The 24,602-nt window shown below is 38.4% G+C and overlaps 1 protein-coding gene across 3 annotated transcripts in view; it reads right to left on the reverse strand.

Annotated features, from left to right (window-relative positions):
• The window catches only part of COL4A1 (collagen type IV alpha 1 chain), a 126,379-nt gene that overhangs the window by 31,821 nt on the left and 69,956 nt on the right, over positions 1-24,602 (reverse strand). For all 3 annotated transcript variants that reach the window (XM_049834056.1, XM_049834054.1, XM_049834057.1), the window contains exons 3-28: positions 24,089-24,178; positions 23,954-23,998; positions 22,318-22,362; positions 22,155-22,217; positions 22,000-22,053; positions 21,828-21,854; positions 20,398-20,481; positions 20,223-20,285; positions 19,147-19,182; positions 18,571-18,612; positions 16,926-17,015; positions 16,306-16,341; positions 16,098-16,157; positions 13,883-13,927; positions 13,607-13,660; positions 13,088-13,129; positions 12,108-12,201; positions 11,412-11,447; positions 9,649-9,813; positions 7,860-7,955; positions 6,826-6,909; positions 6,011-6,081; positions 3,186-3,377; positions 2,140-2,308; positions 1,712-1,804; positions 1,504-1,608 (exon numbers count right to left, since the gene is read on the reverse strand). In XM_049834056.1, coding sequence (XP_049690013.1) covers positions 1,504-1,608; positions 1,712-1,804; positions 2,140-2,308; positions 3,186-3,377; positions 6,011-6,081; positions 6,826-6,909; positions 7,860-7,955; positions 9,649-9,813; positions 11,412-11,447; positions 12,108-12,201; positions 13,088-13,129; positions 13,607-13,660; positions 13,883-13,927; positions 16,098-16,157; positions 16,306-16,341; positions 16,926-17,015; positions 18,571-18,612; positions 19,147-19,182; positions 20,223-20,285; positions 20,398-20,481; positions 21,828-21,854; positions 22,000-22,053; positions 22,155-22,217; positions 22,318-22,362; positions 23,954-23,998; positions 24,089-24,178 — 1,981 coding nt within the window. The remainder of the gene's footprint in view (positions 1-1,503; positions 1,609-1,711; positions 1,805-2,139; positions 2,309-3,185; positions 3,378-6,010; positions 6,082-6,825; positions 6,910-7,859; positions 7,956-9,648; positions 9,814-11,411; positions 11,448-12,107; positions 12,202-13,087; positions 13,130-13,606; positions 13,661-13,882; positions 13,928-16,097; positions 16,158-16,305; positions 16,342-16,925; positions 17,016-18,570; positions 18,613-19,146; positions 19,183-20,222; positions 20,286-20,397; positions 20,482-21,827; positions 21,855-21,999; positions 22,054-22,154; positions 22,218-22,317; positions 22,363-23,953; positions 23,999-24,088; positions 24,179-24,602) is intronic.

A 24,602-nucleotide genomic window follows, 5' to 3' on the forward strand; every position in this document is an offset into this window, starting at 1 on the left:
AACCCTTACATCATTACTGTCTCTGCCTGTGAGAGTCCTTCTTCAAGCCTCTAACTGAACTATTCACATCCTCACAGGGACATGTTTAAAAAGGTCTGTGTAGTCTTTTATGTCAAACTTCTAAGGATGCCAGCACCCAAATGCCTCAGCAAGAGATTCAAATGCTGAGCTTCGTGCAGCATTTGGCTTCTGATGAGAAACAACTATCTAGAAGAAATAAATGCTGAGTGTCTCCTCTTAAATAAATAGCCTTGTGGGTTCATGTCATTGAGAAACATCCTGTCTGCAAAACTGGGTTCCCAAAGTCTTCTTCAGAAAAGGCAACTTAATGTGTGGGGCATCAGACTGAGGGATACACAAAATCCATCTCTGAATCAACTCCTTTTGTTTAGTATATGTCATGTGGCACGTCCTGCTACGCATCCTGCTGTGCGTGGCACACAGAAGGCTTCTATGCCACGGCTGGCCCATGCACTGCGCCTTGGGAATGCAGGAAGGAATACGTAAAACATTCTGCAAATTGCTTAAAGATAGCACTCACTCAACACCTGCACATGCTCAATAAATTGAGATGAAGCTCCTCTCCCCAGCAAAGGTCTCAGGGATTGGGAAGTCCACCTTTTAGACTAAGCCCCAGGGAAGTCATTGGGCAGAGCTGAATTCAAGGAATGGTCCTTGAAAGAAATGTATTTGATATGCCATTCCTTTCTTGCTGGCATCAAAGAGCATACAGCAATCCTCTTCCAGATGCAATGGGCCTCTTCTGTTCAGGCTCATCCCACACCAGTCTTGGAGGGACTAGAGGTGGTCACAGGTAAAGATTTGCCCTTTGTCCTTATTAAGTCTTTCTGACCCTCCCAGTTCACTGGTGTGTGGAATCATAATAAATGAAATAATAATGATAACACGAAAGAATTTTGGGGATTGAGGTGGCTGCTGAAAGCTCAGTCATTTAGTTCTAAATGAGTAGCAGCACTATGAAATACATCTCCCAAAAATCCCAAACTAGAATATTAACATTTAGACTCCTTCTAAGCTCTGTGCATACCCTGACAATGGCCATGCAGGGAAGACTGAACTTATGCTGAGTAAGCTGGTATTCTAACCAAACCACTCTCAGCTGCCTGGGACACAGCAGAGCTGCTAGCTCTGGCCCCAAAATGCTATAGTTACATCAGCATGTTTTTTTGACCAACCACCCACAGTGCTTCATCTCTCAGAAAGGTCACCTCATCTCTCAGCAACCTCAGTTGCTACCATGTGAGATGTACTGTATCCCTTTCTATTCTGGCAGTAGCTTTGATGCTGTCTGTACCTGCACCAGATCACTGCACAAAGCAAGTGTGCATTGAAAGTGTGCTTATGGTGGTGCCGGTGGACTTTCGCAAGGGACGTTCTTCAGCTGCACCTCCCAAATGTCATGCAGCCATGACGGATGATAGCGCAGGCCTCCATCCACACTCCAGTTACACCAGCTCTGTTAGATGGATAACTTTATCTTACCTTTGGGTCCTGGAGGTCCAGGGAACCCTATGCCTGGCTGCCCAACAGCACCTTTTTCTCCTGGCGGGCCAGGTCTACCTGGAAGCCCAGGATTCCCTTTGTCACCTTTGCAAGGCAAAACAAGACAGATATTAATTCAAAGGCTAGCTTCTGGGGAACAGAGACATTATGATCATCAGACAAAGATTAACAGGCTACTGTACCGTACCTTGGGGTCCAGGGAAACCAGGTGGCCCAGGAAGGCCATCCGCCCCAGGAGGTCCGGGCAGCGGTACAGTTCGTCCTGCTTCGCCTTTTGCTCCTGTGAAGGTAAAGATGTATTAAGTACAGGAACTGATGAAATTAAACAAGGGAGTTTCACTAGCCAGCAATACTAGTCCATCCATACCATTACAACTGACTTGTTACGAAGTTTTTTTGTAGAAGTTTCATAGGATGAACCTAAACCACCCTGTTTGGCCTAACAAACTCTTCAAGAAAATCACCCTCAAAGATTTGCAATTATACTTTTGATTTAAATTAGAAATTCTTATTTCAATCTTAACTTCCAGTGATCCTCCAAGTTGTACCACTTAAAGGGCACAATTTTTTTTCTTTTTTTTTTTTTTTTTTTTTTAAAGCATACGATAGCCTTACCTGGAAGGCCTGGTGAACCTGGGATTCCAGCTAAGCCTCTGTCTCCTTTGTCACCAGGTAACCCTGCAGCGCCTATCCCAGGAGGGCCAGGAAAACCTCTTTCACCACGTACTCCAGGGAATCCAGGTTGGCCAGGGGGACCGCGTTCTCCTTTCAAGCCAGCCGTACCCTAATTTTTGGAAAGTATAAGCGTACTTCTTGCCTGATTGGCAAGATACAATATGTCATCCTTTCTCTTTGAATATTTTGTAACTTTGATTTAGCACAGTTCTCTGTAAGGCTGAAGAATGTGGATTTTTCATCACTGAGTTCAGTGAAAACAGAACTGGGTTCCACAGGGAACAGGACATGGAACTCATACCTAGTGTGCAATGCAGCTAACTGGACCATGTAGGCTATGTTCCCAGTGGTGGATCTGGGAGCAGATGTGAGCTCCACATTCAGCTCCACATCCATATCAGCTGAACTCTCTATCAGTGCAAGAGTTTGAAGCGTTAGTTTCCACAAGAAGAGAAGTGTGCTAGAACAGAGCTGAATCTTGTCTTAACAATCTCTACTCAGATAACGGCATTCCTTCAGTCATCTCCAGGTATCAGCTAAATCATCCACACTAGTTCTCACCATCAAGCTGTGAGAAAGGGAGAAAGGAACAAAACTATTGTCCATGGCCACAACTTTGTGGGGGAAGTAACCCTGCTCTACAGTCCTAAAAGTCCTAAAAGCCATGCTGAATACATCTGAGTCAGATCACTTATTTGCATGACATGCAAAAAGAAAGGGTCAAAATCTAACTCTGAAATAGTCTGTTGTTGAAGGACCGTCCTCCTCACTACTTCCAGGGAAACTGGAGCCTTCCTCTAAGGAAGAATGAACTACTCAAGGTAATGACAAGAAGTGGAACAACAAATGAGGCCAATAGACATAAAGCATATACAGGGCATAAAAGCATGTGAATTCTGATCTGAAAGACAGAATATATAGGACAGTATGTAAACATAAATAAACACACAGTAGGACAATATGTAAACATAAAGAAACACACATACCGATGCTCCTTTTGGACCCTGGAGACCTGGCAATCCATCTTTTCCCGGTCTTCCTTCTCTTCCAGGAGCACCTGGTTGTCCTGGGAAACCAGGTTCTCCCTTTTCACCTTTCAGGATAGAATCATAAGAAAAATCTCCTGGTTCTCCTTTTGCCCCAGGGCTGCCCATAAGTCCTGGAGTGCCGGGGGGTCCCTGAAATGTCATAAATTCAGATGTCATCAGCAGCTCTACAAACCTTTCAACTGACACAAAAGAAAACAAATCTTCAGAAATTAAAGACTAGACCCAAATCAAGTAAAGCATTAAGTTTTCAAATGAGGAGGTCAAATGAGAATATTTTCCAGGACACAGCAGTGTGAATAAGGAATTAATGCAAATCTTCTTGTCTCGACCATTTTGTTACTTATCATATCATGGGTATATCATTTTAGATGGTGCATATAAACTTACACCACTTACACGAGAACTGCAGGCCATGACACCAAAAAACTACTCTGAATTTTCAATAGACTTCCCACTGGATTTCAGTTATACATATTTATACAACATCAGCATCAAGGTAAATGGGGCTTTTTAAAAAGGCATTTTCAGAGTTATAGTGTCTGCCCAAACCTTTAAATGATGAATTCTGTAACACTGTGGAACTTATTTCCCTGACGCAAATGCAACAGAAGTATCCCTACACTTCCATGATAATTTACAATACCAGCAGAAGTAGTACTAGCACAGGAAAATAACACACTTCCAGTATGCAAAGACAAACTCAGTCAAACTTATAGGTTTATATTGCTTATTTAATTGATTAAATTTAAATGAACTGTAATATTAATCAAACATATAGATTGTCTACAAAATTAAATTTATTATCTTACACAAAACTCAAACGTTATTTGCACAAGAGTTAAGGCTAACTGAAGGCTGAACGCTTCTCCCTGGGTAGTTTGTTTATGATATTTAGCTGACACAAATATATGTTTCCCTTCATTACTAACATTCACTGATTTTGTACAATTAACAATCACAGTCAGTTGGTACTACCAGAATACTATGCACATGCTCAGAAAAGTTTTGTAAGCTCTCCTGGGAAGAAATTATGTACCTAATAATATACCCATAGGATTTCCAGAATTCCAATTCTTCCCTACACATTTTCTGGGACTCAGATGAACTTTTCTCATAGGAACAGTCTCTCTCATTTCCAGTGAATCAGAGCTACTCACTAGGGTAGAAAAGCACAAACTTCATGGGCAATGTCCACTGCTTATGTCTGATGTGTGCCCTCCACTTAAACCTGAACGAGAACATGGTCAAAGGTAATCTTTCCATTAGCTTTGGTGGGTCGTGGCATGATGCTCTGGCATGGCTCTAAACAACGTGAGCTTGCGAGGCTGGCCTCTATGTAGTTTTTCCAAGCTAAATGGTATGCTGGATCACCACCTGGCTGAACTTTGTGGAGCAAAACAAGCTTAAAAGCATTCAGAACAGCAGCCAGTCCTTGTCTGATGAAAGACATGAACAGAACTTAAGAGGCAATAAAAGGAAAATACAAAGGTGTGGCAAAACATGTCCTGAGAACAAACGCCAGACATGAAAAATGCTTAAATACGCTATGATGTCTTTTATTTTTCTCCACTGTGTCTTTCATGGATCCCATTGATATTACAGTTAATCCAGTCGCTGAGTAATACCATCTTATTTATCACAGTGGAAATAGAGAATGCACTCCCTAACCCAGCTAGCTTTCACTGGCTGAATTCAGGTATCTAGCCTTTATTTATACTCAAGGGAGAGAAATAGATTCCTTGAGTAAGGAATTCATACAGGTGGGTTGGTTTAACTTCTGAAGGTGCCTCTCTCTCACCACTGGTGATAGAGGGACCTTGCATAACTCCAGTGTGTGTTAAAGCTAGTGCACGTGAATGTCACTGAGAAGTTATGTTGCCAAAAGTGATCAGCTGGAAGGAGAAAACAGCTTTGGGAAAAAAAGTCTGGAAAGACTCTGACAAACTCAGTCTGCTTATGTTAGGAATGGTGTCAAAATCCATGTTATACTACAGGAACATGCACGCTAAGGTAGGTCTTGACAGCATACCACAGTGTATGTAGGCACACTGAAGTCACCTCTGAGAAGATCAAATGTGCTAGTACACTGCTCATCGAGGAGTAATTTGTGTTACATTTTAGACAAGTGCTATGCTTACAGCTGTTCTGCTTCTGATATCCAGCCTTACTGAGAGTTGTGTTGCGCTGGGTCGGCATAATTTGTTGTGATCATATTATCAGGATACTATCCACTTTCACAGCCTTCCTTTATTTCTTCAAAACTACTTAGCTTTCCTGCTAACTAATTATGTTTTATGGAATATGCTGCACACATTTCCCAAAATTCAGACAAACTGCCAAAGTATATTGTGTGCTAATATTAGATTGCTTACACTACGCTAGATGGCACTGTCTCTCTCTCAATATATGTACACAACAGCAGAGTTATTGGAACGATTCATGAGGAGGTCAGGGCAGACCTCTGTTTCCTGGAAAATCCTACTTTTTACCCAACTCCACTACTTAGGTTGCTCAGCCAGAAGGTCATGTGTCCTGCTGAGTTCATGTGATGGGCAAACACAGAAACAGAACCCATTTCTGACAGCTCTTTCTTCCTCTCATAGCTCTAGTTTATTTTGCTAAGCATAGTTCCTTAATTTTATCATATCACTGGGCTGGTCTGTTTTTAAACAGAACAACTATTATACAACCACACTGATCATCACTTGCTTTTTGATCACATGCCCCACAGGACACATAACATTTGGCAAGGCATTACTTACAGGTACGCCCGGAAGGCCATCAAGTCCAGGTAAGCCTCTGTCACCCTTGAAACCTGATTGTCCTGGAAAACCTTATCAGAGAGACAAAAATACAATTCTGTTTATTACATGCTTTTACAAATAGTTCATTGTATGTGAATTCTTTGTGATCCTTCTCAAAGTGTCTCATTCCATCCCCAGTTATATCAACATAATCCTGCTAAAGTCAGTGAAGTTGTCTGCATTCATGTGCTCACGCACTATATGTGTCCACATTCATAAACTCAGAAGTTGATGATTCATTTGACTTAGGAATGAGTTCACCTTACTATGTAGACCTATCATACAACCCACCACAGTCTTGAAACTATCTAAACTGTATTCATTTTTCTTAACAGCCACTAGAACAAACATCCGGTACTGTATCACTGTTTGCATGCAGCATTTCTCTCATATGGTAGCAGAAAAATAACTGGTTTTTTCGGCCTCATCATTTAATGCTAGGATTGGGAAGATATATATATGGGCCACCGCCAAGCCTGGGCACATACGGCAAATGCTTCCCACATTATTTTTCACTTTCACAACCTTCTGTGAAAATATTTGGGCCACAGTTTGCAAAGACCCTCCACTGTGGGCAATTTCTGCTTCCTTGGTAATTCTTGATGATTGCATCAGAAATTTGGAATCAGGCCAAAAATAGGAATATTGCATCCTCCTTTCATTAGGGCCACAAACAATTTGATTAGTGGGACAAAAAGTAATTTTATCACATATGCTGCATGTTTCTATTTTAGCCTACATAGTTAATTCTCAGGTAGTTAATGAGTTTTTACCTGCTGGCCCTGGTGGCCCCTGTGGTCCTGGAAGTCCAGGAGGTCCTACTTTATCACATAAGGCACAGGATTCCCCTTTGTCACCTGAAAAAAAAACACAAGCAGAAGTAACAAATAACAATGACAAGACTTAAGACAACTGCAAGCAGGTGGATTCAGGGGCAAATGTCAATTTAATACACTTCATATTGAAAGAATAAAAATAAATGTGCTACTTCTAATTACATGCTTCAAAGAGAATTTATCAGCAAACTGATATTCAAAATTCTTTAAAATTTTTAAAGGAATGGCATGAAAATCAACTTAAGTCTTATTCTAGGGATAATATTTAACAGAACAGTTAAAAGGGACCAGGCTGAAGAGGCTCAAAAAGAAGAAAAGAAATATACACTGGGTATAGAAGATACAAAAAGATTAAAACAGAAAAAGGAGAATCTCTATAGTCACTGCAATTCTGCATTTTTAGAAAAGCAGTGAGCAGAATGAGATTAGGAAGGATCAACCATGATGTAAATGACTGCAGCTCATTTTTTTATATGTCCATTTATTCAATGCTGCTATAACACACAGTTGACAGTCCTATTTATAGGTGTTACAATTTTAGCTTCAATTATAGTCATGGCAATGATTCATAAACCATTTCCACTCCCAACTCATCTGCCCCTGTCTAATTCTTCATCTCAGAATTCACATCTTAAATTGCCACGAACAGCTCAATTTACACTTAATGGGGCTATCCTCAACCCTTTCTTTCTTCCCAACTCCTCTTTCAGCTCTGCACCATCCCTTATCACTTCCCAGCAATGTGTAGGCTAAGTGAAATGTAAGTGAAGTTTGTGTCACACAACTCAATACCCAATATCCTTCTTTTACTCACCAGAGATTCAAGAAACATCTTCCATGTCCATGAACTACTTGTTTAACTAACTGTAAGTACACTTTTCCTGGATCCAGCCTAACTTGCTCAGTCTCTTTACATAGACAAGCTCGAGAGCATAGAGCACTACAAAGCAATCACTTTGAAATAGTATTACCTTTCTCTCCCATCTCTCCTGGAAATCCATCTCTTCCTGGAAGTCCAGGACTACCTGGTGCACCAGGTTCTCCCTGCTGGCATTGATCAATTCCATCTGCAATGGAAATGCAATAAAGAATGTTGTTTGACAAGTGCAAGTTTCCATTATAGGAATGTATTTATGAATGTTCCAGATCAATGTATCTATGAATAGCTATATCTATCTAGGAATGTATCTATTCCATATATACTGCTTAAGAAACCCTGAGAATTACAGAGAAAAGACAGGCTCTGCCATCTTGTATTTTAAGCTTTGGTTAAGAAAGGTGCTATGGGTGACAAATTGGTGGTTTGACCCTGAAGAGAATGGAGAATATTGACGTCCTGAAGAAATTCATTAAGTAGAGTTTTTTTACCCTGACTTTTGTTTTCAATGTTTTAGGAAACTTTCTAGGTCAAGAGCAGCTTGTTAGCATCTATTTAACTTCTTCACACTGATCAAGCTTCCTGAAAACAAGAAACTTCATATGTTAGGAACTGAAATAGGTAACAAATGAGAATAATTTAGCAGGCTTGATATGAGAATACAAACTGTGCTTGTTCTGACCCAGTACTATATGACATCATTTTGGCCAAAGCCAGTAGTCAAAACGTTAATGTGAAGTTTGGCAAACAACAGTTAAATGAAAACAAATTGTATCCCATTATGTGCTTGAAGAAAGCTAAAGAAGTGTGTGGGGAAGGAGCAGAATTAAGCAAGGACAGAAACATGTTGTATGAACAACAGGAATTGCTCTTATTTTTAGGGCAAGGTAAGATCTGGCTATTTAATTCCATGTTCTAGGTGCTGGATTTTGTACTGCTTCATCAGCAAACACAGCAACAACTAGGCATCTTCAATTGTTTTTGAACAACGTATTTTTGGTTAGGAATTCCATAGAGAATAATGCTCAATAGTTTCGTACCTAAACTACTGTAATAGGTATATCATTCTTTATGTTAAAATCACAATTTAACTCACAATATCAGTATCACCTATAGCAAAAGCTTTCCTTCAACAGAAGAGTTAAAACATCAGTGGTAAGGAGCTGTTAAGCATGGGCCACTTTCATATGCACTTTTTTCATTGCTTCATTGCAGAGCAAAACCAAAACATTTTTCTCTTTAAAAATGCTTTATCAGAATCTGATTACACATAGCTGTATAATGTTGTTATCATTACGACCAATATTATTATGTATTTGTCACATCATTACTAGCTTTTCATTTACATCTATGAAGCACGTGTTGACCCCATTCTATAAGATAATTTCCTTTTACAATAAAAACTTTTGGCAGACTAGTATCTCAGTCTGCAGCACTTACACCTGTTCAATCTGTTACATCGACTGGTACTGTGGACTTGTAAATTGTGATACTGAACAGCTACCTTTTATGCTAAGAACAATATTAGTATCTGTTATTTTTTTAATTGAAAATCTACAAATATCTCTAGGTTGGCACTTCAGGACACAGAGGAAACTAATATGTATTAAGGTCAGTTATTTGGTTATGTTGTAACAGTCCACAACGAACTTTTGAAGAAGTTTTAAAAAAATTTATTTAGCAAAGAATCCTTGTCCCAGTAAGGAAACAAGAGGGTTGCTGCGTCACCGAACAGCTTTTACTCGGTCCGTTAACAACTCAGATATGTTTCTTCCACAATGTAGATGCATTCTGATTATAGCTTTTATAATCTTGTCTCTTTTTTCTTTTTTATGTGCATGCAATGTACATTATTGTGAAAAGCAACCCAGTGCTTTACCTACCTGTTTTGCCGGGAGGACCTGGTGGGCCCGGCAACCCTGGAGGACCTGGGAAACCATCTCTTCCAGGGGGTCCGGGTAAAGAGAATCCCGGAGAACCCTTTTCACCTTTTTCACCTCTCTCTCCAGGGACACCAGGTGATCCTACCCTGTCTGGAAGTGGTCGACCTTTGGACAGAGTAAAACATACATGAAAAGAGTGACAAGTGAAAAGACAGTAACATTATCAACACATTAGCTTCCATTAGGTTTCAGAGAGAAATGGGGAAATGTTAGTGCAAAATAAAAAAGGGACTGTATTTTTAGTATTGGTGATTTATACAAAATTGAGGTTATATACACACTACAGCTCAGAGTAACTCACTTCAGTTAGGTCCCTAGACAAACACACTTAATCTGTACTAAGTGCCTTTCTGAGATTTAGAGGAATCAACTTTTGCTGGGTAGTAAATAGTGGCGACACAGGAGTTAGTTTAGCTATTACACTTAGAAACTATTACACACTTCCTTATTTCATAATAAACCAAATCTTAAACACACCTAGAAAGGGACAGCATGTCTAAGAACTTCAGTAAATAAATATTCAACACTGCTAGCACATTTCAGGAATGCTAAAACCAAATCTGTTTGTAGGAATAATAAGCAAACAACAGCCAATAAAGAGAAGCAGTTAAACAGCTAGAAAAAAAACCTACTTAAGATATCCTTTTAGGTATTTGCACAGTCACACAGGTCTTCATACTTCAGTGAGTTATTTCAGTTCACAACTAATCACTAGACTCGATCGCTAAACCATTTTGAGCCTTCTGTAACATTGCAGGAACAATGAAAGTTACACAAATCTCAATTTTGGTAGGGTGATGACAGACTAAGAGCTACCATTCTTCTTGTCTTGTCACACAGAATTCTTTAGGGACTATTACAGCCTGCAGTATATAGTATCTCATCCCTAAACTGTGAAAAATTTCCTGGAAACTATCTGACACTGGCTTACATTAATTTCATGTTTAGCTCACTGTCAAGATAGAAAATGCAAGCAAAGGAGGTAATAGTAGTATCACTGCAGGATGTGCTAGAGTCAGGTTTCCACACATGATTTGCTTAATTTTTAAAAAGCAAGTATCGTGGTTTAGTTCAAACACATGTACGTGTACATATATACATAATAGCAGCGTTGTCATAGATGTGAAGATCTTAAGACTACGAAAAAGGCAACATTTGCAGGCAAAAGAAATAACTTTTATTAGATCAAGTTACAGTCAAGAAAAAGCAGGAAGCCTTCAGGAATGACTTTGATCTAATAAATGTTATTATTTCTCCCTGCAAACCTTGTTTTATTATATTTATGCAAACACATATAGAGCTGAAGTGAGAGTAAAACGAATTATCTACATGTGCGTATACATACATAGGTACATATGCACATACCCATGCACGTATTCACATTTTTCAACTCTTCTTGCCCAATGGAGCCGTACTTTCTGGGCTATCTCTGATGACCTGTGCACACTACTTCTTCAATTAAAGCAGAAAGTTATCAGGGCTCTACACAAAGAGCAAGGCTGGATCACATCAGAGACAGGAGAAAAGCAATCTACAGGAAGGGTCTAGGGGGATGATTAGACCCCGGAGAGGTCACTGCCTGCGTGTTCCGTAAGTCAGGCAGTAGCTGGCAGCAGCTTAAGGAGAACATCTCTCAGGACTCTTCACCCAAGAAGAACACAGGAAAAATGTGAACAAAATCAGTGGCCATAATAAATTCATACCTGGAGGTCCTGGCATTCCTTGTATACCAGGGAAACCTTTAGAAAGAGAGGTTTTCAATTAGACAATGAAGTCAGCAATGCCAACATCAGTGAACGTTTAGCACGTATTATTTAAGTACATGTTACAAGCTAGTATGCCCTGAATCAAAGGTTAAGTTAAATAATCTATAGATATCTGCAAACAATACATATAGGGAAAAGGCCCTGCTGTGTGCCATCTTTTCCACTGATCTCAGTAGGGTAAGGTCTGTAATGGGGAAAATGGGAAGGGGGATGCTTGATTTTCTCTGTTTACTGAAGAATTTCATAAATTATGCAAGCCAACTTTAAGATTAAAATTTAGCTACTGACTTTTTTAGAGGAGTCTCAAGATTCTCTGCATTATTACCCTCTTTATGCTTGTGTTGATCTCCATCTTTCTTAAATAATCTCACTGGATTATTTAACTGCCATCAAAACAGATCAACAGTTTATCCTCTTCCAGTCTATAACTGAAAGGCAGTCTTATTTATGATGAGAAGAAGCATCCTACAAACTACAACAATATGTAATAACCTGAAAGCAATGAAATAAATAACTGGAACATTTCACTGTCATATAATGAGTTCCTGAGCTCACAGATAGTGCAATTTTAATTTCCTTTAATAAGAAAACTAAAAGCATGACTCAGTCAAAAAGACAAGACAAAATACATACCTTTTTCACCTTTTTGACCTTTCAGTCCAGGCAAACCTGAAACTCCAGGCTCTCCTTTTTGACCAAAGGTATCTACTGGTCCAGTATCTATAACCTGAATCACAGGACAAAGACTAGGACACTAGAAACACACACCTGTGCCCTCATTTGTATCTCCCCCATCTTGACCTGATGGTACAGAGGCCACCTTGTTTTGTAATAACAATTTTGAGCAGTTTTGGTTATACTTGCTATTTCAGCGATACGCAACAACTGCTGTGAGAGGGTTGTAGCTGCTGAGGAATTATCAGAGAAAATAAGTATTTCCGACTCTACCAAAATTCCTTCATATCAGTAGTAGGATTAAGTGGAGAGCATTATAGCACCTTTTTGAACAAGAATGATGCCAGGAAACCTCAGCATGGTCTAAGCACTAACCCATTAGGTTTGTACTACATTTAATTTTAATATATTCTGTTCAGGCAATTTCTGCTAACACTGATCTGAGCTTGACATATAGGATACTAACATTTACAATAAAATATTCAGGAAGTATGCACAGTTTTTCAAATCAAATTAGCACGTGTTGAGAATTTTCCTCCATGTTGGGGAAGGAGCACCATCAATGATCTATTTGTTGCTGACTAATCCCATTTTTTATTTCAAGTGTTAAAAAAAATTACAGACTGTAAAGCTGACAGACTTACTCTTTTAAACTCTCTTGGGTACTTTGTATTGATTAACAATGTCTATAATTTTCATAGTCCAAAACATTTGAAATTCATAATCTTTGAGAGCTCCTTTCCCAAATTTCAAACATAATTAAAAGAACTGTATCCAACTTTTGTTTCCGCTAAGAAAAAATGAGAACATGACTGATTAGAATAAGATCAGAACATGCATAGTCTCTCTTTTTTTCCTCATTGTTTGAGCAGTTTGACTTTCACAAATTTTGTATTTTCATTTAAGTTTAAAATAAAACACAAATTTATTTTACTTACTCTTCCTGGAGGTCCTGGAAAACCTCGTTCACCTTTGTCACCCTAAATCAAAATACAATTTACATTTTAAATCCAGATCAGATTTTCTTCCCCACAATATAGGACTTCCTTAGCAAATGAACACTTTGATACAGATTCATACAACTTTCAAATGGCAAGTACCTGGACCATTATAATAAGCCGTAAGTAGTTAGTTTGCGGGCCTGTACTGCTTTACACTCTGTAAAAAGAAACTGGAATTTTTAGGAAAGTACATTTGTACATATGCTGGCTGGGCAAAGAGGTTGTGAAAATGAAGCCTGCATTAATCAAATCATATAAGAGATCTAAACCAGGGATATCTAAGCTACCTTAATTTTGACTTTTCCTAGTCTCTGAGTGATGACTTTACGATTTAGTAACATTCATTCAATACTGCTTTATGTGCATTGATTGCTTTAATACACATCTATGGACACGCCATACAAGCTCTTAACTCCTCATTCTGTGTGATGGGAAGCAAAGGCTGCTACTACGCACCTTCGTACCAGGCTCCCCGGGTCGTCCTGGAATCCCAAACCCGCCAGGCAAACCCTGTGAGTAGAAGACAGCAAAACCAGAAGAAACAAATATAGTTGCATCTTAGTCCTGCCAGCATTAAAGTTTCAAATTTTCAAACCAGTCACTAATTCACTGAAAGCAACAACTTTAAGTCAACAATTCGGAAGGCTAGAAAATGTCAACCTTTTACAATACACAGACAGTTCTTTGTTTGGAATGTAAGAAACAGTACTGGAAATTCAGTAAGATACATACGGGTTCTCCTTTTGGTCCTGGTTCACCATCTTTTCCAGGCTTTCCCTGTAAAACACCAAGTTCCACTCTGCTTAAACAGATAGCCACATACATGCAATTTCCAAATACAGTGGGAAAAACACTAGAACAAAACAATCACTACTGTAACGCAATAATCGAAGTGTGCTAACACAGCTAACAGCGCCGACGGTACAAAGCAGGCAAATTGTGAATGCCTAGTGCTTATGTTACTCAACATCCCACAAGCTGCAGAATTAAATAAAATCCTGCAAATCTGTTCCCAGATCCAGGAATAACATACGGATTTCCCAGTCAAGGAGGCTTCAGCCAAAACATATCAACAGCACAGGAAACTGGAACCAGACCCAGAAACTTTTCCCTTCATAGCAATCCCTTTCTATATATATACTGTCCAGCCTCACAAAACCTTTATTCGTAAACACTCGGTAGCCCAGTTTCAGCAGAAGGCTTGGAGCATGGCCCTGTATCAGATCGCGTGATAATCTAGTGGTAAAAAACACTTCCTCTAAATTGAAAGCTGTAATTTCAAATCACAAGGTGGATGATAACCTAGAATCCAAAAGTGCCTGCTCCAGAGCAAAATGATTCACTATTAGACCACTGTGTTAGCCTACACAGGGGATTAGAGTCCTTGGAGGTAATCAACAGGTACATGATAAATGACCTAGATGGACTAACCTACTTTTCAGCATTCCCTTCGTCTTCCTATGGACTACGAAGGGACCAGCATGTAGGCTTGTAGCCTAATCCACTGGCTTTTAGTTGGTGTCACAGTACTTAGATTGGATGCATATCATAAACAATATGAGTATGTCCCATAAACCCAAGAAAATGTATATACTTAATACACAAAGTAACAGTGCATGCAATTCAGTCTAAAATATAGTCCCATCAGTCTAGGTCAAAAAATTCCATCTAAAACAATGCAATTGAAGGATAAAAATGATACAGTAAATATGAACAGGCCACCACCACCGAAGTGTGCAGCTATGGTGTCTTACAAAGAAGGGTTACAAGTAATTTCTAATGATTAATTAAAAATATGATTTGTAAAGTCAGGAGAGTCTTCAAATATGCACTGTGATTGGAATTAATCATATGATTTCATTCCATGAAATGAAAACATCAGATCTTAACATCTGTTCATCTTTCCAACTTTATCTTAATTTCAGAAGTAGCTATGATTTCTTTCAACAGCAACAATTATATATAAAATATCTCAGAAACTTTGTTCAGGGAACTCTGCAGAAACGGAAAGCTATACTTTTGAACAATTCAAAGATGCTCTGGTTTCCTCAGCAAGTTCTAGGCCAACATTTTTCCACTCTTCCAGCCTTCAAGCCCCCATTTACTGTAAGAGTAAAAATACATACGTGATAGCAAAGATAATCCTGTCACATATCCTTACTGAAAGGATGACAGAACATTTGACCTTCAAGTACAGTAGAGAGGGAGAATTTCTCTTTACCACAGTGAAGTACAATTCAATGCCTATAGATGTGCTGGGTCTTTTCTTAACAGTTTACGAAGACCCACAATTTGAGAAACAATACTTTAGATACATTTGCATGTAGAAAATGTATGGTTTTGCTACCACCTCAGCTGTGAAAGATATAGCATGACTCACGCAGAAGTTGTATGTATGAGACTACAATATAGGTCAGACTAGGCCAATGTAACAGACCTTATGGCCTCAAGCATCTACAGTCAGGCTAGAAACCAGCAAGCAAATGTATCTCAGTCATCTAAATTTTTTGCTCCATTCGTCGTCTTTGTAAGAAACAGTACCTTTAGGCTAAGCAGGATTATTTTGTAGATTGCACCTAAGAGTATTTGAAATAAATTCAACAAGTTCTTTTTTCCATTTAGCTAAAGTCATTCTTACAGAGTGATTTGTTTTGCTCTGCTTTTCTTTCTGTTCTGGAATGACTTAATCTTGCTTCACCTGGGATCAATGGGAGTCTTGCCTTTGCCTTTAGCACTGCAAGCTACTGTTGGGTGTCTTTAGTTATCTGAAAGCTTGTTACACACTAATAATACTGTATGTTATTATTTCCTTGTCTTGTACACCTGTCCTACAGCAAAACTTGCTTGTTTGAAATATACCAAATTTGCATGGTTACTAAGTTTAATTAACTTATGGAAACAATACAATGACTGTAATTATGGTATTGATAAAGTTAAGCATACTTACACGTGGACCAGGCTTTCCAGGTTCACCCTTTTCTCCTTTGAAACCTGAACCCGGCAGTCCCTGGAAAATAAATACACACCAGATTAAAAATACTGCCAAATTCTAAAGTAAATTTGCTTTTATCAAATAGCTATAAAGATATTCAGGGCCATTATCAGATTCTTCACAATTATTATAGTGAAAATAAGTAAATCTACACAATACTTACTGGGGCTCCCTGTTCACCCTTTTCACCTGGATCACCCTAATCAAATTATAAAAAAAATGTAGATTAGTAAGCAAAATCTTAACCATTATTCATTTAGGTTGTAAATCAGTTAATTCTTCATGTCAGCAAAAGCACATTTAACTCTGTTCTCCACTTCAAGAACTATGCCTAATAGTATGGTGTGCAAGAAGTTAGATAAACACAAAATGTGAATCCATTAAGCTAGCTTTAGACTGCCTCATAACTGAAAAATTCATTAGCACTCAGATTCCATGAATGTGATTCTGTATATGAAAAGTTCAGTATAAGCTACTTAATTCAAATTTTTAGAACATTTGGTGTTTACAGGACTATGCTTATCAATCCTCCTTCATCAGAAAGTCCTCTGCTGTACGTGTTACTTATTTATACAATTATTTATGCATTTATCATATACCTTTCAGAGAAACTTCTAGAAAGACAATCAAAATTCATTCATGACGTAAAACAGGGAGAAATTTTTGAAAAATTGGCTGTAGCTGACTTGATATTTTCTTTTTCCTGTTTTACTTTTGTTTCCTAATTCCTATTGATCGTATTTTAATGAAAAGTACAACAAGATTAATCGTTTAAGGTCTCACCTTTTCTCCCCTTATGATTTCACTCCCTTTTTCCTTCATATGTGGTGCTGGTCCTGGGGGGCCTGGGGGCCCCCTTACGCCTTGTTCTCCCTGTCAACACCAAATCCGGGACAGTCCATTGAAAACAGTACTGACACTGAGAACAAACATAACTAAGACCAATAACGTTAAAGAGAACTACCACTCACTGTTAAAAATATAGCTAAATTTTTTTTTTAAATTCCTATTTCAGCAAAATCAGTCAGAGGAAGGGTTATACACACTTCTAGGAGACACAACTGTGTAATGGGTGACAGCCAGAGACTGCCCTGAAGAAAGATCTCTGAATCTCCTGTTGGGGTGAAGATTGATTAATACCGAGTACTGTAATGGTACAAAAGATTTTAGTGCCTCCTTTAGGAGGAAGGATGAAAAGAAAGGAGGTCAGGTGCAGAAAGTTGATGCCTAAAGGAAAACTTTAGTCAAAGCTTATAGTGTTTCATCAGCTTTGCAACTGTCCGTAAAGGCCAACTTCAAGATGGTAACTGGACTGTACTTTTTTAGTATGTATGTGTCCATAGTAGGGTCAGAACCTCATCTCCTTATATAATGCTAAAGCATTATCTTTTACAGTAAAACACCTCCAAAAAGGCTTGATACATTTCTGTCAAGCAGCAATGCATAGCAATACCATTAATTTTTTGCTGAAGACAAACCTGAGGAGTCCCAAGAAATCTCCACATACTTCTATGACCAACATTTTTCAAGAAATTTTATGATAACAAGTTAATTTCAACAACATGCCACGTCACAAAAATTTCTATCCATTAGGAATAGTGTGGCTCAAAATACATAAATAAGGTGGTGGATAACCCCCCCACACCTAATACTCAAAAAGGCTTCTGTCGATGACACTCATGAGAAGCCTCTGGAGAAGGGCTCCAGACACACTATCAATTTACCAAATAACCCATGACTGCCTGCATTTCTTAGCTCCTGAAAACACAACATAAGGCACTTTAGCCAAGACCTCTCAGTGGGAGAGGTAACAGATTAAGCCTAACATGTTTTACCTCCCATTTGATCCTGGTTAAGAGAATAAATGGGATCCTGGAGCACATCTTTTGGCTTAGTCTCATTCAAAAGTAAACCAGTCTGTGTGCTCTGAAAAATGCTCCTGGTTGAGTCAAAACACAGTAAAAGGGGACAACTGAAAGAACTGCTTCAAAAGTATACACTTCCAAACCAAACTAAGGCAGACAGGCCCTCAAGAGTCCTACCACAAGTAATTCTGATCATTCTGAACAGCACATTATATCTCATTCCTCAGAACTAAATCTATTTCAAATAAATCTCATGATGAGTCCTAATATACAGAGTAAATGTTTCCAGATCTGCCTACTGCAAACTAAAGTAGTTGGTACTTGTCACAGCTGGAAAACAGGATGATGACCTAAATTAATGTCAGGTATAACATCATCATGAACAAAGTCTGTAACAGTTCATGACTTTTGTTCATTTATGTGTAAATTACAGATTTACTCAAGTCTTCCAAAAATTACAATGCTGATTTTCTCCATTGATTGATTACAACAGTTTACTTATTTAAAACAAACTATCAAGAATATTTCTGACAGTTTTCTCTAGGAGCTTTCAAGAGACTTACCTTTTCACCTTTGGGACCCTGAAAGCCCAAGCCCATGTAGCCCTGAAAATATAAATTGCACATACTTAGTCAATATTTATCAGCAGTGCATTACATGCATACATACACACATATGAAGGTATTTTGTACGCGGCAAAAGTTAAGAGAGGATATAAGGACAGAATACGTCTTTTAAATGTATGTGTGAAATAAATAAATAATTATGTCCTAACCCTCCCTGGTTTTTTAAGTCCTGCGTCACAGCAATTTGTGAAAAAAATGGATAGAATGAAATTTACCAGATAATGTAATGTTAGTGTGCTCTTTTTTCAACATTTTAGTGAAAATTTTGACATTTTAGATGACTTCAACTACTCGTAGAATGTTGTAATTACTACTGATTTGATCAAGTGAGATAACAGATCTAAATAAATTTGGAAAAAAACTAAAAAAATGTATTAAAAATCTCTCTTTATGATGCCCATTAAGACATAAAAATAGATCCCAATCCTTTAGGACCATTAGTTTCCAGATTTTATCTTTTGTGCCAAATAAATAAACAAATAGACCTAAGCTTTATAATAAAAAGAGTCTTACCTTCTCACCTGGGAGTCCTGGTGGCCCTGGGGGACCCTACAAGACAGTATATTTTAGCATATATAAGTATATAGTACACTAGATGGAATAATGCCTTATTCTATAAAGATAGCAAAAATGCAAATCTTCCATTAAACCAAGATGTAAAGTCTTTTTCTGGTACTGTGCATAACTCACAACTTAGAATAAATAATAAAACCAAACAGAATCTGTCTAAGATATCTCATCAGACCTTGTTTTGCAGTTAAGAGTGTTGGACCTAATCAGCATCTAGACAAGAGACAATCAGAAAGAAAATCTATGGTACTGCACTATAAAATAACTTTATTGCTGACTTTTTTTTTTTTTTTTTTGCAGTTTTGCGTGCTAAATATTAGTTCTCACCTTTCTTTCATTAAAATTGTTCCTTTTCAAACCAGCAAGTGCAAATGCTGACTAAACTGTACTACCATTTTCCTTTACATCACTTTCAGTTTTCTTCAGAAGGGTAAGAAATGTCACACAGCTCATTAATAGCCAGATATACTGTGTGGACTTTTACCAGATGGATATAACTGATCCCTGCTAGTGTTACCTGCATCCAATACGGGAAGAGAAGATATTAGGTATCTGTTAGACCTGTCAAAATGTCAAATAGCTGAAATGTGTTCAGCATTTGGCAATTACCATAATAACAGACAGTTGATACCCCACTTACCATAGTACTACCTCCTGTGGCTGCTGTAAGAACCTTAGCAAACATTTTGATTCAGATTTTGATTTGCCTGCTAGGCTGGTGCTTTATTTTCTATGAATTAAGTGGGGGAAGAGGGGAAAGGAGGAATAACTATTGCAACCTCTCCCACACAAAAAAACCCTCCAAGCCTGCAAGAAGAGAAGAGGACTGTAGGAGCAGCTGCTATTAAAAACCTATGTTATGTAGTCATTCCTGCCTTGGTAGAGTCCAGGAGGCTAAACATGAAGCCTGGAACCACAGGTTGTCTTTCCCAAATCCCACCGGCTATACACCCCTTCTAGAACTTTCCAACAATAAAGCTTTGTAAGTAAAGTGCAAATCACCATGAGAGGAAACTTACTGGATCTCCTGGAGGCCCCTGTGGACCCATTGGTCCCTGAAACCCTGGAGTTCCAGGTGGACCCTATGAAAAATTAAAATGGCATAATTAAAGAGTGATTTTTATTTGGTAATTGCATGATACTGATATAAATTTAATTGAAGCTTACTGCTATTCAAATATCATTTAGACTTACAGGTAGTCCGGGTTGGCCAGGAAATCCTTTATCACCTTTTAGCAAACTAGGAGGTAAAAGACCAATCACTTCACCTGGATCTCCCTATAATAAGAATTGAAAAAGAAGAATACTAGAACATGTATTCAAATACATTCAAAACCACTTATATTGAGATGAGAGGAAAGTTGGAGCTATGCAAAGTTCGGACTCATTTGGTAAGCGGACTTAAAAAAAGTCACCTTACTCCTTTTAATTCAGCTGAAACATAGCAGGAGATACTAAAAGTTAAGACCTTAATTGCCAAATGTCCTTTAAAGCCACCTGCAGAGATCCCAGTACCAAATCTTCCTTCATACCCTTATTTTCTATACTTAATGGGTAATCAGAAAGATTTTCCCACCAAATCTATCACTACTACAGTGTCACCACACAACTGGCGCATCTGACCTGGCTGCTGAGAGAAGTGGTAACCTCACAATCTCTTTTCCATGCTGAGATCTTCAGTCTTACACCTAATTTTGACATAAAAGCCATTTATGGCATACTTTTTCTTAAAAAAAGGAATCCACTTTGTCTTACTTTAGAAAACCATTCTGATCATTATCCACTTCTTTATGTCTTTTTTTTTTGATAGCAAAAGATCCCATTTTTCCTGCATTTTTGTACAAAGTTGCAATATGGTAAGTGACTTTATTTCAGGAGTTGTGTACCTCTGCATACGTGCCTAGGGAAGAAACATTTGAGTCCTTGAGTGTTTATAGACTAAGTCAGTTCTTCCCATGTGAGAGAAAGAGAAAAGGGCATTTTGCAATTCAGGTAGTCATGTCATTACAAAACTGAGACTACATTTAGGCTTACATTTAGCTTACAGTTCCAAATTATATCTGTTCATTTAAAAGAGCAAGAGCTCTCTGTTGGCATTCAATATTTCATTCTCCAGTTCACAACACGCACTCAGATACCTAGTTAGTTAGTTCAATTTTTTTCTTTATGAAAACTGTTTACTATGTGTTGGATGCTTCTCATATTGTGGGCTATATGACCTTCTTCCACAAACGTTATCTATGTGAAACTATTTAGATAAATGAAACGTCAATATCAAAACAAACGTTTGAACCATAAAACCTATCTAAATCTTTATAGACAACTGGGTGGCCACCATACCGTTTATACATAATTAATGGTATGTACTACTTTTTTCTGTTGTAATCCACGTAATACTTACACTTTTAAGACCTGCATGGAACAACACGTATGTTCAATTTTTATTGAGTGGAGGTCACCCCACTGTCTTTATTTAGTCGGACTGCAGACCAGAGTACAAAGTGAAACATGGCGGTACATTTTTTCAGTCCTCAAGTCAGGACTGCTAGTCTTAGAGGGCGTAGAGTTCACTCTAATTCTTGTTGTTAGAAGCAGGATATGAACACACTCAGAGTAAAATGTACCTTCATTCCAGGAGGTCCTGGGGGTCCCTGTGAAAAAAGACATATTTGATGTTATTGTTCCTCAGTATTGTATATTTTACATCTTATACTCTATCTCATTTCATATAGTTATATTTGCATTTCAAGAATCAGGGTTGAAACAAGTGAATCAAGCACGAAAGAATCTACTTACTGTGCTCCCAGTCAGTCCTGGTAAACCAGGGGGACCTACTGGACCTCTTTCACCCTAAGGGGAACAGAGACATTGGTTTTGTTTAGGGAACATATGCTTGAGGGATGTTTTTATTTGAACACAGAGATGCTGTTATAAACATATGTAAATATCACCTTTGTGCCATTACATCCTGGAATGCCAGGTGGACCAGGAGGGCCATCTTGTCCAGGAATGCCCTACATGAAAAGAAAGTAAAGTAATTAGCAATAAACCAGGTCAGATGTCATGATTAAAACTTTGATGTTCTTTGTAAAAACACATATACTTCATACATACAGGAAGGCCTGGGTTTCCTGGGAAGCCTGATGCTCCTGGGGGGCCCTGCAATTGATAAAAACATAAACTGAAATGCCAAACCCACAAAACAAGAACGACAAGCTGCAGCCCAAGTCACATCTCCAGTGGTGACAGTCAAAAAATAAGTAACAGTTTCTTTTAAACTTCCTTGACAAAATAGCTCTAATCTTCAAAACCTCTCAAACATGGCACCTTAGTAATTGATAACTGAAAGCAACTTTTTATATTTCTTTAACTTTTTAGTAGGAATATGGGTTTCCTTCAACAGGAACTGGACCAGAGCCTTATGTACAGGTAAAAAGGAACGCAGAGGTGCTGTCTTCTCACAACCATCATTCCCAAAATGAAATTTACTGTAAGCACCTCTTCACAGCAGAAGAGGATGTTAATGTACTGTAAAGATGCTTCTCTATCTTTCACAATTCCCATCAGTGTATCAATTCATCCTTATTATCAAAAAACCTACTGGGTTGAGATAATTCTTTCTCCTTGAACAGCTTTTCAGTGTAATGAATCAGGAATTTGACTTGGCACATCATTTTCATCCTTCCAGCTTATTTATTCATGCAGTATTTCCTAATACATGCATTATGAAGCAGAAAAGATGTATGGGAATCCTGTGCTCAGATAAAATATTTGCATCTTCTAAAACTTTATAATTGCTAAAATACAGTCTACTTGCACTCTAGCACACAAACACATTTGCCAGGAGATGCCAATTTACATTAACACTCAGGATACCCCAGGGTATCATGAACATCATGGACTGAAATAAGGATTTCTTGATCTAGCAGAATACCCCTTCTGTAATAGCTCAGAAACTGCAGTCAATTCAGTAAATTCTACGTGCCGCAGCAACTGCAGGTAAATGGAGAACAAAACCAAGACCGCATTTTGAAAATCTGTGGACAAGAGGCTATAGCTGAAAATGTATGCATCATTACCGGTCAAGCCATTTGAATCCTCTTTCATCCTTATATTACAAAACATGAAAATGCTCAGAATGAGCTTGGCATCTCATAAAACCCCAAAAGACATGGCCCTGGCTCATATAATGTGATAAAATAAGTGTTACATAAGTGCCACATGAAACAGAAATTACAACAGGAAGGTTACAGGCATATTCAGAGCCTCTTCTAGCAAAGTCAAGAGACCTTTGTCCCTGGCTTTAAGTCAGCTCTCCACTTTGTGCACATTTTCAACATGTATGTGCTCATGGGTATGTCAGCTTCTCTGCTGGAGTGCTTCAAGGAGGTTAGATGGCAAACATAAAGGAGAATTTTGCACGAGGTAATAAGTTTGGTTCATATTCAAGCTGGAAAAAAGCTTCTTGGTATGTCAGAAAGATACCAAAGACATATTAAAACCAGTGCTGTTGATGCAGTGCTAAGTACCAGGTGAAAATGCAAATGGGCAAAGGCACTGACTGCCTAATGCAGAAAGAACTTCAAAGGCAAAAGCAAGAACTTTGAAATTATTGTGCAGCACAAAGGGACGTCATTGATTAACTCAAAGAAGAGACCAACCCCATCTTGCACTTGAAGGCAGCCATGGAGGGTTAAAGACATATAAACTCACAGACATCAGAATTGAAAAAAAATAAGTTAGAACTCACTCTTGTTCCCTTTGTTCCTGGCAGTCCCGGTTCTCCAGTATCACCCTGCAAAGGAAAAGAGATAGCTTTGTCTTTCCTAGGGACAACAATGTAGGGAAATCTGAGTGTTTTAAATACTACACCTTAAGTTCTTACCTTAAGCCCTGGTGGCCCAGGGGGACCTTCAGGTCCTTGCATTCCAGGAAACCCAATCACACCCTGTAGTCCCGGCAAGCCTCTTTCTCCCTGTGGAAGAAGAAAACACATTAGCAACTAAACAACTGAAGCTGCTTCTTCAAGCAACCCACATATTCCCTGTTTCTGTCCTCAAGAAACATGTTAGACGGTAAGAAGCTATATGTGACAGCAAACATTTCATGTTGGTATTTGAAAGTAGGGTTATTATAAACAAAGAAATATTTCTGGTTCAATAATAGGTTGGCAGAGGTTGAGTGTGACACAATAAAAAAACATTCTTTGAATGTCCATGAAACCTTTTTGCCGTCTCCCTGTTGCACTGTTCATAGCATGTTTATACCCCTGGGATCAGGAAGGCCACTTTTCTTCTATCTGCATTCCTACAGAGATACCCCTAAACCCTGGTAGAAAAACTAACACCCCAAATCAGCAATTAAATTCCTGAAAATCGCAAATATGACTGCAGTCACTT

The sequence above is a fragment of the Accipiter gentilis genome, chromosome 31 (assembly GCF_929443795.1).
Source record: "Accipiter gentilis chromosome 31, bAccGen1.1, whole genome shotgun sequence".
NCBI classification, from domain to species: domain Eukaryota; kingdom Metazoa; phylum Chordata; class Aves; order Accipitriformes; family Accipitridae; genus Astur; species Astur gentilis.